The 18,535-nt window shown below is 44.6% G+C and overlaps 1 protein-coding gene across 1 annotated transcript in view; it reads left to right on the top strand.

Moving 5' to 3' along the window:
• The window catches only part of LOC120023563 (spectrin beta chain, erythrocytic-like), a 75,267-nt gene that overhangs the window by 23,359 nt on the left and 33,373 nt on the right, over positions 1–18,535 (top strand). The window contains exons 10-23 of the mRNA XM_038967593.1: positions 1,004–1,162; positions 1,785–2,087; positions 4,152–4,302; positions 4,945–5,084; positions 5,316–5,519; positions 5,692–5,967; positions 6,441–6,691; positions 7,334–7,471; positions 7,591–7,948; positions 8,049–8,243; positions 13,105–13,311; positions 16,909–17,111; positions 18,149–18,239; positions 18,431–18,535. The exon at positions 18,431–18,535 is cut by the window's right edge and continues 42 nt beyond it. Coding sequence (XP_038823521.1) covers positions 1,004–1,162; positions 1,785–2,087; positions 4,152–4,302; positions 4,945–5,084; positions 5,316–5,519; positions 5,692–5,967; positions 6,441–6,691; positions 7,334–7,471; positions 7,591–7,948; positions 8,049–8,243; positions 13,105–13,311; positions 16,909–17,111; positions 18,149–18,239; positions 18,431–18,535 — 2,781 coding nt within the window. The remainder of the gene's footprint in view (positions 1–1,003; positions 1,163–1,784; positions 2,088–4,151; positions 4,303–4,944; positions 5,085–5,315; positions 5,520–5,691; positions 5,968–6,440; positions 6,692–7,333; positions 7,472–7,590; positions 7,949–8,048; positions 8,244–13,104; positions 13,312–16,908; positions 17,112–18,148; positions 18,240–18,430) is intronic.

Below are 18,535 nucleotides of genomic sequence, written 5' to 3' on the forward strand. Positions count from 1 at the left end.
GAAGGGTACCACATGAGGGAGGAGGATGTTTTCCCTGTAACGCACAGCATTGAGATTGCCTGCAATAACAACAAGCTCAGTCCGATGATGCTGTGACACACCGCCCCAGACCATGACGGACCCTCCACCTCCAAATCAATCCATTTCCAGAGTACAGGCCTCGGTGTAACGCTCATTCCTTCAACGATAAACGCGAATCCGACCATCACCCCTGGTGAGACAAAGCCGTGACTCGTCAGTAAAAAGCACTTTTTGCCAGTCCTGTCTGGTCCAGCGACAGTGGGTTTGTGCCCATAGGCGACGTTGTTGCCGGTGATGTCTGGTGAGGACTTGCCTTACAACAGGCCTACAAGCCCTCAGTCCAGCCTCTCTCAGCCTATTGCGGACAGTCTGAGCACTGATGGAGGGATTGTGCGTTCCTGGTGTAACTCGGGCAGTTGTTGTTGCCATTCTGTACCTGTGATGTCCGTATGTACCGATCCTGTGCAGGTGTTGTTACATGTGGTCTGCCACTGCGATGACGATCAGCTGTCTATCCTGTCTCCCTGTAGCGCTGTCTTAGGCATCTCACAGTACAGACATAGCAATTTATTGCCCTGGCCATATCTGCAGTCCTCATGCATCCTTGCAGCATGCCTAAGGCACGTTCACGCAGATGAGCAGGGACCCTGGGCATCTTTCTTTTGGTGTTTTTCAGAGTCAGTAGAAAGGCCTCTTTAGTGTTCTAAGTTTTCATAACTGTGACCTTAATTGCCTACCGTCTGTAAGCTGTTAGTGTCTTAACGACCGTTCCACAGGTGCATGTTCATTAATTGTTTATGGTTCATTGAACAAGAATTGGAAACAGTGTTTAAACCCTTTACAATGAAGATCTGTGAAGTGTTTTGGATTTTTATTTATATATTTATATATATTATATATTATGTTATATATTTATATATTTGAATTATCTTTGAAAGACAGCATCCTGAAAGTTTGTAATCAACCATGTTGTCCTCTGCAGGCCTGGGAGCATTTGGAGTGGGCGGAGCATGAGAGGGAACGTGTCCTGAGAGACGAGCTGATTCGTCAGGAGAAACTGGAGCAGATGGCAAGACGCTTCGACAGGAAGGCTTCCATGAGAGAGACCTGGCTAATGGAGAACCAGAGACTGGTGGCACAGGTAAATGTCCACTATAATACACTGGGTGGTTCGAGCCCTGAGTGCTGATTGGTTGGCAGCCATGGTATATCAGACTTAACATGTCCACTATTATACATTGGGTGGTTCGAGCCCTGAATGCTGATTGGCTGACAGCCATGGTATATCAGACGTAACATGTCCACTATTATACACTGGGTGGTTTTAGCCCTGAATGCTGATTGGCTGACAGCTGTGGTATATCAGACTGTAACATGTCCACTATTATACACTTGGTGGTTCGAGCCCTGAATGCTGATTGGCTGGCAGCCTTGGTATATTAGACTTAACATGTCCACTATTATACACTGGGTGGTCCGAGCCCTGAATTCTGATTGGCTGACAGCTGGAATTCACCTGAACGTAGACAGCAAAAAAAACAAAAAAACATAACAAAACAGACATCCACTGTTCATTTTGGGGCCAATTCAAAGCTGAGATAAGTGCATGCAACTTGGACCTTTGCGTAAATCATTCATTGATGTCAGTGGGATACTTGTGTGAAAACTTGCACAGATCTCAAGTCAGAATACTTACCTGCCCCAAATATTAAGATAGACATACATAACAGTCTCTTCACATCTGAAATACCTTCCACCTTCAGGACAACTTCGGCTACGACCTGCCGGCGGTAGAGGCCGCTAAGAAGAAGCACGACGCCATCGAGACGGACATCGCTGCCTACGAGGAACGCATCCAGGGCATAGTGGCCATCGCTAAAGAGCTGGAGTCTGAGCGTTACCACGACACCAAGCGCATCGACGTGCGTAAGGACAACATCCTGAGGCTGTGGGATTACCTACAGGAGCTGCTGAAAGCTCGCAGGGCACGCCTGGACAAGAACCTCACCCTGCAGAGGATCTTCCAGGAGATGTTGTACATTATCAACTGGATGGATGGGATGAAGGTACAGTGATAATACTAATAATACACATAATAAAATAACAATATGGCCAAAGCAACTTACAAAATGGAAGATATTGACATTGATGAATACTGTATTTACTATACCTGGCCCCTGCTGCAATCAAACCCACAACCCTGGTGTTGCAAGCTAACCCACAACCCTGGTGTTGCAATCAAACCCATAACCCTGGTGTTGCAAGCTAAACACAACCCTGGTGTTGCAAGCTAACCCACAACCCTGGTGTTGCAATCAAACCCACAACCCTGGTGTTGCAATCAATCCCACAACCCTGGTGTTGCAAGCTAACCCACAACCCTGATGATGCAAGCTAAACACAACCCTGATGTTGCAAGCTAACCCACAACCCTGATGTTGCAATCAAACCCACAACCCTGATGATGCAAGCTAAACACAACCCTGGTGTTGCAAGCTAAACACGACCCTGATGTTGCAAGCTAACCCACAACCCTGGTGTTGCAAGCTAACCCACAACCCTGATGTTGCAATCAAACCCACAACCCTGATGATGCAAGCTAAACACAACCCTGGTGTTGCAATCAATCCCACAACCCTGGTGTTGCAAGCTAACCCACAACCCTGATGTTGCAATCAAACCCACAACCCTGATGATGCAAGCTAAACACAACCCTGGTGTTGCAATCAATCCCACAACCCTGGTGTTGCAAGGTAAAACACAACCCTGGTGTTGCAAGCTAACCCAGAACCCTGGTGTTGCAATCAATCCCACAACCCTGGTGTTGCAAGGTTAACACGACCCTGGTGTTGCAATCAAACCTACAACCCTGGTGTTGCAAACTAACCCACAACCCTGGTGTTGCAATCAATCCCACAACCCTGGTGTTGCAAGCTAACCCACAACCCTGGTGTTGCAATCAATCCCACAACCCTGGTGTTGCAAGGTTAACACGACCCTGGTGTTGCAATCAAACCCACAACCCTGGTGTTGCAATCAAACCCACAACCCTGGTGTTGCAAGCTATCCCAGAACCATGGTGTTGCAATCAATCCCACAACCCTGGTGTTGCAAGGTTAACACGACCCTGGTGTTGCAATCAAACCCACAACCCTGGTGTTGCAAACTAACCCACAACCCTGGTGTTGCAATCAAACCCACAACCCTGGTGTTGCAAGCTAACCCACAACCCTGGTGTTGCAATCAAACCCACAACCCTGGTGTTGCAATCAAACCCACAACCCTGGTGTTGCAATCAATCCCACAACCCTGGTGTTGCAATCAATCCCACAACCCTGGTGTTGCAAGCTATCCCACAACCCTGGTGTTGCAAGCTAAACACAACCCTGGTGTTGCAAGCTAACCCACAACCCTTGTGTTGCAAGCTAACCCACTACCCTGGTGTTGCAAGCTAACCCACTAAGCCATTGGAACCAGACACAGCATGGGCCAAGTTATGAATCTGGAAAAAAAGCGTTCCACAGGGATGCTGGTCCATTTTGACTCCAATGCTTCCCACAGTTGTGTCAATTTGTCTGGATATCCTTTGAGTGGTGGACCATTCTTGATACAGATGGGAAACTGTTGAGTGTGAAAAACTAAGCAGCGTTGCAGTTCTTGACACAAACCTGTGCGCCTGGCACCTACTACCATATCCAGTTTACAGGCATCTAAGTATTTTGTCTTGCCTATTCACCCTCTGAATGGCACACATACACAATTCATGTCTCAATTGTCAAGGCTTAACAATCCTTCTTCAACCTGTCTTCTCCTCTTCATCTACACTGATTAAAGTGGATTTAACAAGTGACATCAATAAGGATCATAGCTTTCACCTGGATTCAACTGGTCAGTATGACATGGAAAATGCAGGTGTACTTAATGTTTTGTATACTCAGTGTATTTGCATAGTGTATAACTGCAGAAATACATTACGATAGTTTCCCCCCTGCTCAAGCAAGCTATGCTACAACATTCCTTTGCTAGGTTTGGCCCATCTCAATGAACTAACCTCTTTGCCACCCCATGCTTCTGTGCCTGACCTCCCCTCCCCCTCACCCCTGACCTCTGACCCTGTGGCATGTCCCCAGGCTCGGCTGCTCTCCCCTGACTTTGGGAAGCACCTGTTGGAGGTGGATGACCTGCTCCAGAAGCAGGCTCTGGTGGAGGCCGACATCACTGTGCAGGCAGAAAGAGTGCACGACTCCAACGCGGCTGCTCTAAAGTTTGCCAATGGAGATAGTAAGTGAAGTGCAAGGAACATTCCTATTCCTTCCACTGTCCCTCTTAGCTACCTGTTATGTACTCGGGCCGTACATATCATCTAACAAAAGAGGGTAACACGTTACATTCAATATTTTTTAAGGATACCTTCATGTAAAGTGTTACCAAAATATATCTTCATGTAGTGTTACCAAAATATATCTTAATATAGTGTTACCAAAATATATCTTCATGTAAAGTGTTACCAAAATATATCTTCATGTAGTGTTATCAAAATATATCTTCATGTAAAGTGTTACCAAAATATATCTTCATGTAAAGTGTTACCAAAATATATCTTAATGTAGTGTTACCAAAATATATCTTCATGTAAAGTTTTACCAAAATATATCTTCATGTAAAGTGTTACCAAAATATATCTTAATGTAGTGTTACCAAAATATATCTTCATGTAGTGTTATCAAAATATATCTTCATGTAAAGTGTTACGAAAATATATCTTCATGTAAAGTGTAACCCAAGATATATTTGAATGTAAAGTATAATCTAACTCAGTGGTCTTGTGGTTAGTTTCCGCCCTGAGATTGGAAAGTGGGGGATCCATTATCACTGCATAACATGAAGTCATGTTTTGACCCACCTCCCCCCTCTCTCTCCCAGGCTACAAGCCCTGTGACCCCCAGGTGATTAAGGACCGGGTGCAGCACCTGGACCTGTGTTACCAGGAGCTGTGTGCCCTTGCAGCCCAACGCCGCGCTCGCCTTGAGCAGTCCCGACGCCTCTGGAACTTCTTCTGGGAGGTAGGTAGTCTAGAGGCTGGAAAGAAGGACTTGCAACTGGAGGGTTGTGCCCTTGAGCAAGGGACATAACCCCTAAAGTACTCCATTGGTGCTGCACTGCGGAGGACCAGGTCCTCCAAACTCTCTCTGTGTGTGTATGTGTGTGTCTCAAGGGGTTTAGGATAAAGGAAAAATACAAACGTTAGTGTATCTGAGACAATTGACAATAAAGTATATTATGTCTTATCTCAGATGGCCGAGCTGGAGAGCTGGATCAAGGAGAAAGAGCATATCTTCTCCTCGCTGGACTACGGCAAGGACCTGACCAGTGTGCTGGTCCTGCAGAGCAAACACAGTGCCTTCGAGAACGAGCTGGGGGCTCGCCGTGCACACCTGCAGGAGATCATGGACGAGGGTGATAAGATGATCCAGGCCAGACACTTCGGGGCGCCCCAGGTCAGTTGGTAGAGGGTGCTGGGCTTAGGTTGTAGAGTGTGGCACTTGCAACGCCAGGGTCGTGGGTTTGATTCCTGCTGGTGTCCCCGTTACTTAAATGTATGCATGCAGTACTTTAAGTCGCTTTGGATAAAATTCTAAATGAAATATATTTTATTATTGTATATATTAGGTTGGTGATTGCATGGAGGACGTGAGGCGTCAGTGGCAGCAGCTGGAGGAACTGGCAGCGTTCAGAAGGCAGAACCTCCAGGACACCCAGCGGTTCTTCCAGTTCCAGGGAGACGCTGAAGACCTGAAGGCCGGGCTGCTGGATGCCAAGAGGCAGATGACTAGTGATGACATGGGCCATGATGAGTATACCACCCAGAGGCTGCTGAAGAGACACCGAGACCTCCGGAACGATGTCGCCAAGAACGGAGCCACCATCGATGCTCTGACCAAACAGGTGAATGAATGAACTGACTGACAGAATGGCTGATTGGGGATGTGTCCGAAATGGCACCCTATTCCCAGGGCAAGTAATTTACTATGTAAGTAGGGTACCATTTCGGACACACGTTAGTTTGTTTTCCTGTACTACTTAAAGGTGCAATCAGCAGTTGCTACATCCATTTTTGGATTTAAAAGTGAATGATATGCACCCATCAATTCTTGAAGAATATAACTTATAAATGCCTCATGAGCTTAGTTCAAATATAGTACAAAATATAAGCTTGTTTTACTCCAATGTTTGTAAACAAAGTAAAACGTAAACAAACACTGTATAGCCTAAAAACATAGTTAAAACTATAATGTTGATATCATGGATGGTCAGTACTTGCATCCACAGCTCTGTCTTTGAATTTGAGAGTGGTTACATTTCTCCAGCAATGTATGTATATGGCAAATACACTTTAAAATACACTTGAACTTGACCAGGCGGCGGCGCTACCCGAGGAGCTGCGCAACACGCCTGACATCCAAAGACGTCTGAAGGACATCAGAGACCTGTACATGGAGCTAATGTCCCTGTGTGACCTGAGGCAGAAGAAGCTGGATGATGCTATGGCCCTCTACACAATCTTCAGTGAGACAGACTCCTGTGAGCTGTGGATGGGCCAGAAGGAGACCTGGTTGGTGGGGCTGGACGTACCGGAGAATCTAGAGGATCTGGAGGTGGTGCAGAACAGGTACAAACCACAGTTATGAAACAGTATGAAGGTTGGAGAGGAAGTGGTGCAGAACACATACAAACCACAGTTATGAAACAGTATGAAGGTTGGAGAGGAAGTGGTGCAGAACACGTACAAACCATTCTGCTTACATTGCAGACAAATTGCACAGATTATCAGATCGTATCATATGGTTTGGGTCCCTGCAATGTTAAACATGACTTCCACATTTGTAGAGATCTGACACCAATCATATCTGTATATTTGCTCTAGTGCAGGGGTCCCCAACTGGTGGCCCGCAGGCCCGAATTTGGCCCATGGGTGATTTTATTTGCCCCCCCCATGTTTTCACAGTAAAAAAATATAGATTCTTTAAATATTTGTTTTAATTGTTCGACATGTAGACTGTAAAAACACCACCAAATCAGCTCCAAATGATTTTTATTTTGGAAATCTGCTCCAAAGTATTCCCATGCATAATAGAGAGATATACAATGTACTGTATGTGATCGTATAAAAATGTAAGCAAGGTTTGAAAGGATTATATTTTAGTCAAATATTATATCTGTTTGGGCTTCTTGCGGTCAATTTGCAGTCCGTGGCTGATGAGCCCTGCTCTACTGCACACTGTATGATGTATTGATTACTATGTTTTCTTAGGTTGAGTATTCTTGGTTCAGATATGGCTAATGTCCAGACGCGTGTTGATGATGTCAACAAAGCAGTGAAGCAGCTTGAGGACAGCAGACACCCTTGTACCAAAGAGGTGAAGGAATGCCAGTTGAGACTTAATAAGAGGTGAGACTCAGGCTGATGTCTTCTTCTTCTTCTTCTTAATATTATTTATCCATAGTCCACAGTCTTTCCCCCCTGCGTTATTAATATTGACTCTCTCCTCTGCTTCCCTTCTCTTCCAGGTGGAAGGCCTTCAAGGCCATGGTTGAGGACAAGAAGCGGAAGGTGGATTCAGCTCTCAGCTACCACAACTATGGACTGGAGTGTGACGAGACAGAGGCCTGGATCAGGGACAAAACCCGGGTCATCAAGTCTACCCAGGACCTGGGCAACGACCTGAACGCTGTGATGACCATCCAGAGGAAACTCTACGGCATGGAGCGGGACCTGGCTGCCATCGAAGACAAGCTCAACTTCCTGAGGAGCGAGGCGGACCAGCTGGCTAAGGACCACCCAGACAACGCTGCAGACATCCTGTCTAGGAGAGCCGAGCTGGACGCAGCCTGGGATAACCTGAGGGCCACACTGAAGGACCGGGAGGTGTGTTTGTGTTTGTGTGTGAGTGTGTGTGTGTTTGCTATCTGGAGTTGATCCCCTCAAACAACAACAAATTGACTATTAAAGTTGTATTGTATTGTAGGACTCTCTGGGAGAGGTGTCCAAACTGCAGACCTTCCTACAGGACATGGATGACTTCCAGTCCTGGCTCTTCAAGACCCAGAAGGCCGTGGCATCCGAGGACATGCCTGAGAGCCTGCCCCAGGCTGAGCAGCTGCTGAACCTCCACGATGATGTATATGATGACATGGATGCTCATGAGGAGGACTACCACAAGGTTAGTTTCAGTTTAGGATTTAAACTACAGTTTACACTGAAGTCCTAACACAAGGGTAGCCCTTTACACTCATACCTGTATACGGATTGAAGATGGCAGATTTGGACACTGATAAGCGCCTTTTGGAATGCAGTGGCTGTACAGTAACATGCTATACATGATGTTAGAGCTCAGGCTCTGCACTTCACAGCTCTCTATGGGTTTTGACTGACAGCCGTTCTGAACTTGAGCACCGCATGTGACAACAAGTTGCCCCCATCCCTCCCACTAATTGGGCAACTTTTGCAAATTTTTGGTTGCCTGAGTGAGGGAAAAGGTGTAAATTAAGATGACTCAATGTATTTTGAAAGATGTGGATTATTATAAAATAGGCTATACAACATGCACAGCATCAGATTAGCCAAAAATGTGATAGCACATTTGGATGGAGCCGAGCAGACACCCTGGATGGATCCGAGCAGACACCCTGGATGGATCCGAGCAGACACCCTGGATGGATCCGAGCAGACACCCTGGATGGATCCGAGCAGACACCCTGGTTGGATCCGAGCAGGCCCTGAAGTAGCACGAGGACTTTGTCTGCGCCATGGATGCCAACATGGTTGTCGTATGGAAGCCTTTAGCCTAGCGTATTTACTTGACGCAAAGTCACCATAAATTCAAATCATATGCATAATTGACAGTGCCGGACTGCACATGCAACCCGAATGCAGTTAATAAACCCTACAGGAAAACCCTACAGTATAGCCTATAAAAGAACATGTGCCTCTTTCAGCTGTCATTGTGCATCTTCAGTCAGTCACAGATTTGATAGACCTATGCACAATTCACTACATAGGGCATTGGCATCTCTGCCACAGATGTGAAGTCTGTTAACAATTCAGAGGCAAAAATACTATCTTCTCCTGTCCTATAGAGCCTAGGCTATTTTCCTATCCAGTCTCATTCCCACTGAAACCCCAAATCATGACTCCTGCCTCACATGAAAATTCCTAACTTTATTTTGTAATCCATAGGTTGCATTATCAAAGCACATCTCTTGCATATGCATGTTAAAATGCCACTATAACATTTTCCCCGTTTCTCTGTGCTGTCTTGTACTTGCTGCCCACATGAGAGCATGGCCAGCAGCATACCACCCTGCATCCCAGTGCTGGCTTACCTCTGAAGCTAAGCAGGGTTGGTCTTGGGCAGTCACTGGATGGGAGACCAGATGCTACTGAAAGGGGTGTTAAAGGGCCAATAGGAGGCACCCTTTCCTGGTCCCCAGGGCAGTGATTGGGGTCATTGCCTTGTGTAGGATGTTATTTTTCAGATGGGATGTTAAACAGGTGTCCTGACCCCATTATTGTAAGAGTAGGGGCGTTGACCCTGGTGTCCTGGCTAAATTCCCAATCTGGTCACCTAATCATACCCAGCTTACAATTGGTGCTTTCCTCCTCTCCCGTGTTACTTTTTTTGTTGCTGGAAATGAGAATGTGTTCTCAGTCAACTAACCTGGTTAAATAAATAAAAATAAAGAGCTTTGGTAGAGAATGTGTGATCAACAAACAGTATGAGAGTAAATATGGATATTTTTTAACAGAGTTGGTCCCCGTTAAGATAAATACCTTGATATTTAAACTATTTCCACTCTTCATCTCCCCCTTATTCATGAGCTGATCTGTATAATCATCAACTCGATTTAGCCAAATATAGGAGATACTTCAGCCTACTGCTGAAATGTTCTGCCGATCAAAGATAGTCTGAAATCTTTAAGTAGTTGCGCAGCCAAGCCGACAAGGTGGCACAGCTCCCCTCTTATTTGGGGAAAACCCTTTAAACAAATGTGCACTTCCGATATTTGAGGTATTTCCCGGTACACTCTGGATAAAAACTATTTATTCCCGGTATTGAAACTTGGTCGAAATGTTTCAAAATATGAATCCCTTACGTACAGTTATACGATGACATGGCGTCATACCCAGTGGTGTAAAGTACTTAAGCAAAAATACTTTAAAGTACTACTTAAGTCATTTTTTGGGGGTATCTATACTTGACTATACTCTATACTTGACTCTATACTTGACTGGATAAAGAGAAAACCTATGTGAGAATGCTGTTCATCGAATACAGCTCAGCGTTTAACACCATAGTGCCCACGAAGCTCATTACTAAGCTAAGGACTCTGGGACTAAACATCTCCCTCTGCAACTGGATCCTGGACTTCCTGACGGGCTGCCCCCAGGTGGTAAGAGTAGGCAACAATACGTCTGCCACGCTGATCCTTAACACTGGGGCCCCTCAGGGGTGTGTACATAGTCCCCTCCTGTATTGCCTGTTCATCCACGACTGCATGGCCAAACACGACTCCAACACCATCATTAAGTTTGCTGACGACAAACAGTGGTAGGCCTGATCACCGACAACGATGAGACGGCCTATAGGGAGGAGGTCAGAGAACTGGCAGTTTGGTGCCAGGACAACAACCTCTCCCTCAATGTGAGCAAGACAAAGGAGCTGATCGTGGACTACAGGACAATGCGGGGCGAACAGGCCCCCATTAACATCGACGGGGCTGTAGTGTAGCGGGTCGAGAGTTTCAAGTTCCTTGGTGTCCACATCACCAACGAACTATCATGGTCCAATCATACCAAGACAGTCGTAAAGAGGCCACAACAGAATCTTTCCCCCCTCAGGAGACTGAAAAGATTTGGCATGGGCCCCCAGATCCTCAAAAGGTTCTACAGCTACACCATCGAGAGCATCCTGACCGGTTGCATCACCGCCTGGTATGGCAACTGTTCGGCACCTGACCATAAGGCACTACAGAGGGTAGTGCGAACGGTCCAGTAGATCACTGGGGCCAAGCTTCCTGCATTCCAGGACCTATATAATAGGCAGTGTCAGAGGAAAGCCCATAGTCTACTTGGTAAATATGTTCTTCTTCTTGAACTGCGCTGTTGGTTAAAGGCTTGTAAGTAAGCATTTCACTGTAAAGTCTACACTTGTTGTATTCGGCGCATGTAACAAATAAAGTTTGATTTGATTGATTTGATTTGACTTTACTTTTTTTTTTTTTACAACTTTTAATATTACTTCACTACATTCCTAAAGAAAATTATGTCGTTTTTTTACTCCATGCATTTTCCCTGATACCCAAAAGTACTCATTACATTATGAATGCTAAACTGGACAGGAAAATGGTCCAATTCACACACTTATTAAGAGAACATCTGTCACGGTCGTTGAAAGAAGTGGACCAAGGTGCAGCGTGGTGAGTGTACATTTTCTCTTTTATTAGAATGTCGCCAACAAAACAAGAAACGAAATAAACAACCGTGAAGCTTACAGGGCTATAGTGCCACTAACAAAGTTAACTACCCACACTGAAAGGATGGAAAAAGGGCTACCTAAGTATGATTCCCAATCAGAGACAACGATAGACAGCTGACCCTGATTGAGAACCATACCCGGCCAAAACATAGAAATAAAGAAACATAGAAAACAAAGCATAGAATGCCCACCCCAAATCACACCCTGACCAAACCAAATAGAGACGTAAAAAGGCTCTCTAAGGTCAGGGCGTGACAACATCCCTGGTCATCCCTACTGCCTCTGATCTGGCAGACTCACTCTAAACCCGTGCTTAGTTTGGTAAATGATGTCTGAGTGGTGGAGTGTGCCCCTGGCTATCTGTAAATAAAAAATAAAAAATAAAAATGGCCGTCTGCTTTGCTTAATATAAAGAATTTGAAATGATTTATACTTCTACTTTTACTTTTGATACTTAAGTATATTTAAAACCAAATACTTTTAGACTTTTACTCAAGTAGTATTTTACAGGGTGACTTTCACTTTTACTTGAGTCATTTTCTATTAAGGTATCTTTACTTTTACTCAAGTATGACAATTGGGTACGTTTTCCACCACTGGCCATGCCCTGGGTTGTTCTGAACAGAATGAGCCTATGTTTGTCGATTGTGAAGAACATTTGCAGTGGTGCACCTGAATGTACGCATGACTCTTTTCTATGTGCACCAAAATTATAAATCTGTTCTCTGAATTGCCCTGTGAAAGCCTATCACTGTAAGGTCATATTTTATAACTTAGCTAGTCATGTTGGCAATAGAACAAATTATGCCCACCTGACCCAGATTGTGATTTATAATGGGCCGTTTTTGGATTGAATAAACTACAACAGTAATTGTGTGATGGCGGGGATGCAGGGCTGTGTTCCAAACAAAACAACTACAAGTGTACTTTTTCTAGTTCCTCAACGGCACAGCAAGGAGAGATCAAAAAATAAGCTTATAATTTAACTATTTTTTTGGTCATAAAAGTGCATTAGAATGTCCTAGGAACTGTGCACATTTTGGAGAGGTGCTTGGCCAGTTGGAGACACCAGTTAGACCTCTCACTCAAACCCTTGTCATTTTTTTGGTCTTATCTACCCCACATTTTCCCGTAATATTCTTATCATGTTACTGAATTTATCCAGAGTATTTTCAGATTTCGTTATTAACAAATGTGTGGAAAAGTACAGTACATGTCAAATCCACATCAAATCAACAGTGTAATGTTTGGATTCAGTCTTGTGTCAGGTGAACTGTGGTGTCCTCTACTTTGGTCTAATCATTTCCCCATAATATCCTAACTGTTCCCTTCCAGTTGCTACCATGCTTATGCAGATGCATTTCATATTTCTTCTGTAAGAACATTTACAAATTAGTCTTATCCAAAAAATAGTTATAGATAGAACAGCGGGTATGGTTCACAACAGTTAGGAAAATTGACATATTACAAAAACGTATTTGATGTGGAACAGCAAGCATAATTCAATCCAATTCAATCCAATTCAAGTCAATTCAATTTATTTCAGGTGAGGGACACGGGCGTGGCGGTAACCCAGGGCCAGCTGGACGACCCTCAGTACCAGGAGCTGGACAAGAGGCTGAAAGGTCTGGACCGCGGCTGGGACGAGCTACACAAGATGTGGGACAGCAGGAAAGGCTTCCTGGACCAGGGCCTGGGCTTCCAGCTGTTCATGAGGGACACCAAGCAGGTGGAGACCATCCTCAACAACCAGGTAAGATAACTTGTTCTCATTGACTTATTTAGCTAAATAAAGGTTTACAAACATCCTCAACCACTAGATAAGATTAACCAATGTTGTGATACCAAGTCGTTATTGTAAAAGATAATTTGTTTTCAGTGATTTGCAAGACTAACTAAAGGTTTACAACAACCAGGTAAGAAGATAAAAAATATTGTAATTTTTCTCCATAATCATTTCCCTAATGTATTTGTATTTAATTTGTATTGTGGGTTTTACTGTGAATGCTGGAGTGAGTAAGATTTTCTATGTATTCATTACATATGGCCAGAGTTGGGGAGTAATGGATTACAAAAAAACTGCAATCCGTTACGTTACCAGCAAAAATATTGTAATCAGATTACCGATACTTTTGAAAAACTAGATGATTAATTCTTTGCGGAAAAAAATGACATTCAAATCAGCATTGAAAAAGGCGCAAGTTTAAGTTTGTTCCACCGGAGTGAGTCTGACCACAAGTCAGAGACCACTATGATGTCAGAGACCATTATGATGACACACCAGATGGGTTTGATGGATCACGGGAAAAGAGCAGGAATAGGCTTTTGTAGGCTACAGTCCAAGCTATGTCTTCCAATAGTGAGACTGCTACACACACACACACACACACACACACACACACACACACACACACTCTCTCTCTCTGTGTGGTTACAGTAGGATAACGTATGTCAATGGTTTAAGGAACAACAGTAACATCAGGCAGGATTTAGGCTACCAACTGCCTAGCCAGTTGTAGATCAATCTTGGGTGCAATGATCACGTTCCCACATTGACTGACTGTGTGGAGGCTCTTTGATGTAACATTACGTTAGCCTACATGATACACCAGTAAAGAAATTAAATATATAGCTGTCGGCTATATTAGCCACGACTTACCGTTCTTTGTGCAGCTTGTTCAACTTTTTCTCAGCTGGCCAATTGTGCGCCACCCTATGGGACTCCCAATCACGGCCGGTTGTGATACAGCCTGGAATCAAACCAGGGTGTCTGTAGTGACGCCTCTAGCACTGACATGTAGTGCCTTAGACCGCTGCACCACTCTTAAAGGGAAAGTAATCCGATTACATTCCTCAGGTTGGGTAATCCAAAAGTTACATTGCTGATTAGAATTTTGGACAGGTAACTAGTAACTGTAATGGATTACATTTAGAAAGTAACCTACCCAACCCTGCACATGGCAAATAAAGTGAACATTTGAAACATGGAGGAGGCAGGATTTCAGGATTTCAGAATCCAGGCAGGATTTAGGCTACCAACTGCCTAGCCAGTTGTAGCTCAATCTTGGGTGCAATGATCACGTTCCCGCACTGACTGACTGTGTGGAGGCTCATTGATGTAACATTACGTTAGCCTACATGATAAACCAGTAAAGTAATAAAATATATAGCTGTCGGCTATATTAGCCACGACTTACCGTTCTTTGTGCAGCTTGTTCAACTTTTTCTCAGCTGGCACAATTTGATTGGCTGCTGTCTGATTCAAATTGTAATCCGTTAAATGAAGAGTTGATGCGCTGCACACTTTTTTTAATAGCATCATTTTTAATATTTGGGCTTGAGGAGGGTATCAAGTCAGTTTGGGGAGGGTATCAAGTCAGTTTGGGGAGGGTATCAAGTCAGTTTGGGGAGGGTATCAAGTCAGGTTGGGGAGGGTATCAAGTCAGTTTGGGGAGGGTATCAAGCCAGTTTGGGGAGGGTATCAAGTCAGGTTGGGGAGGGTATCAAGTCAGGTGGGGAGGGTATCAAGTCAGCTTGGGGAGGGTATCAAGTCAGCTTGGGGAGGGTATCAAGTCAGCTTGGGGAGGGTATCAAGTCAGCTTGGGGAGGGTATCAAGCCAGTTTGGGGAGGGTATCAAGTCAGGTTGGGGAGGGTATCAAGTCAGCTTGGGGAGGGTATCAAGTCAGCTTGGGGAGGGTATCAAGTCAGTTTGGGGAGGGTATCAAGTCAGCTTGGGGAGGGTATCAAGTCAGCTTGGGGAGGGTATCAAGTCAGCTTGGGGAGGGTATCAAGTCAGTTTGGGGAGGGTATCAAGTCAGCTTGGGGAGGGTATCAAGTCAGTTTGGGGAGGGTATCAAGTCAGTTTGGGGAGGGTATCAAGTCAGTTTGGGGAGGGTATCAAGTCAGTTTGGGGTGGGTATCAAGTCAGTTTGGGGAGGGTATCAAGTCAGTTTGGGGGGGGATCAAGTCAGCTTGGGGAGGGTATCAAGTCAGTTTGGGGAGGGTATCAAGTCAGCTTGGGGAGGGTATCAAGTCAGCTTGGGGAGGGTATCAAGTCAGCTTGGGGAGGGTATCAAGTCAGTTTGGGGAGGGTATCAAGTCAGCTTGGGGAGGGTATCAAGTCAGCTTGGGGAGGGTATCAAGTCAGTTTTGGGAGGGTATGAAGTCAGGTCGAGTCATAAGGCTCAAGTCCAAGTCAAGTCACGAGTCATTGGTGTGAAAGTCAAAGTCGAGTTGCAAGTCATCATATTTGTGACTCGAGTCCACACCTCTGACAACTTCTGTCGGCATCCAAAGATTCAACTTGAATAAACGTTTGGAGGTAAGGACGACAGCAGTGGTGTAGCCTACAGGCTATACATTTATCACTTATTTTTATATCTACAGTACATAGCACATTGATGTGAATCACGCTGCTGCTCTCTCATTTAGCTATTTGTGCCTGATGGATTGTGGCTTTTATGGATGGCTGTTCACAAATGTATATGTGTATTTTAACCCAATAATTGTTGAATTGAAGTTTAAGCTGCCTATCAATCATTGTCCCAGGCTATGGATTCAAAGTTTGAGGGAGTTCCTCTCTTCTACACTCCTCCGTAGAATTGTGCTCCATACTATCACCAACTAGTTTATTGTTTATTGCTCAATGTAATTTGTGCTGATTCCCCCCAAAATCCATAAGCCTAACGGACACATGCTCAAACTCGTACACTTTTGATAGACTTAAATGAGCAATCTGTAGTTGATACATTCATTTTTGAACTTATAAATGAATGATTTCATTTTTAAATTGTTTTATTTTATTTAACTAGGCAATTCAGTTAAGAACAATTTCTTATTTACAATGACGGCCTACCCCGTCATAAACCTGAACGATGCTGGGCCAATTGTGCGCCACCCTATGGGACTCCCAATCACGGCCGGTTGTGATACAGCCTGGAATCAAACCAGGGTGTCTGTAGTGACGCCTCTAGCACTGACATGCAGTGCCTTAGACCGCTGCACCACTCAGTAATCCGATTACATTCCTCAGGTTGGGTAATCCAAAAGTTACATTGCTGATTAGAATTTTGGACAGGTAACTAGTAACTGTAATGGATTACATTTAGAAAGTAACCTACCCAACCCTGCACATGGCAAATAAAGTGAACATTTGAAACATGGAATGTAAATGGAGTTAAAAACCCAATGGAAATGGATAACTGTACAGCAGAAAATAAACTATGTGACTGAAACACTGATTTGTTTGTGACAGTATGGCTACAGCAATACACACTGACAAGCCTGACACCCTGGACGGAGCAGATATTTGATTGATTAATTAATTAATTGTTTGTCTCTCTGTGGCAGGAGTACACTTTGGCCCACACAGACAAGCACGACACCCTGGATGGAGCCGAGCAGGCCCTAAAGAAGCACGAGGACTTTGTCTGCACCATGGACGCCAACATGGAGAAGCTTGCCAGCACGCTTGAGGGGGGACAGAGATTGGTGGACGGCGGAAACCTCTACTCCCCCAAGGTCCAGGACAAGATGGACTCCATCCATGACAGGTCAGTCTTTTTCTGAAATAATATTTGCTTAATTACTTTAATAACGAAAATGGGAAGCAAAATCACCCTCCAAAAGACATCAGTTTTCTTTGAAAAGACAGGACAGTTGAAAATAAATCAAATAAAACATCTTCGTATATTATCCATAAATGAATATAAATGACCCCCTCTTTTATTCTTTTGATTCGAGTGTCCGTCATGGGTTTACAATGGGTCACCCTCTATCTGTCTGTACTTCCACGGAAAACATCTCTACACTGCACTACCTGACCTATTGACCTTTACTTGTTCTCCAGGAGCAGCTTGGTCTGTTCCCTCAGTAGTGAGTGTTAAGCACATAGAGTAGTTCAGCTAGCTATTATCCTGCCACTCTCAGGAGAATGAAACACATAGGTTGTGTCCCAAATGGCACCCTATTCCCTACATAGTGCATTACTTAGTACATACTGTAAGTGGACTATAAAGGGAATAGGGTGCCATTTGGGATGCAGACATACTATAGAGTAGTTCAGCAAGCTATTAGCCTGCCATTTTGAGTCAGCTAGGTCAGCAATACAACACTACATTGTTCCAGTGGAGGGGGAGAGAGCAAGTGGATGCTCTTTCTCCCATTAACGTACGCCATCACCATCTGATCCGATTCCACTCTAAGGGAGACAGGAGGGGGGCACCAGACGCCTGCTATGATGGGTATTGATCCCAGAGAGAGTGCTCTTCACTGGGTTGCTTCAAAGAGCAGAGGCTGTAATTGGAAAGGCTCAGTAGGGGATTGCATGTGTTTTTTTACTTCTGAAGGTAAACACCCCACCATCGATCTCTGTTGTCGGGACCTGGGTCGTGTTCATTAGGCACCAAACGAAAGGAAATGGACTGAAACAGAAAGGGACTACCTGGAATGAGATATGCTCATTTTTGTTTTCTGTTACAAAATGTTTTTATAATGCTTTCCGTTGTGTGCCCTACTGAACACAACCTTGCGGATATGGGAGTGAGTGTAATGTGTTATTCTGTTGTGCCTCTGTGTGTTTGATCTGCAGGTACATCAAGAACCGAGGCAAAGCCAACGAGGTGACAGGGATCCTCAAGGATAACCGTGATCTTCAACACTTCCTGCAAAACACTCAGGATGTAAGTTATTTTATTCATTTTCTGGGGACACAATAGATAGATGTGTTCCTGTCTACTTCTTACTTCGTCTTCTACTTCTTGTCTGTGCTGACTCTGTATTGCTCTCCCTCTCTCCATCCTCTCCCTCTCTCCATCCTCTCCCTCTCCACCTCTTCCTCCTCCACCCGTCATCCCTCCGTCTCTCTCTCCAGCTGACTCTGTGGATAAACGAGAAGATGTTGACTGCTCAGGACGTGTCGTACGACGGGGACAGGAACCTTCACACCAAGTGGAAGAAGCATCAGGCCTTCATGGCT

This window comes from Salvelinus namaycush, chromosome 28, assembly GCF_016432855.1.
Source record: "Salvelinus namaycush isolate Seneca chromosome 28, SaNama_1.0, whole genome shotgun sequence".
NCBI classification, from domain to species: domain Eukaryota; kingdom Metazoa; phylum Chordata; class Actinopteri; order Salmoniformes; family Salmonidae; genus Salvelinus; species Salvelinus namaycush.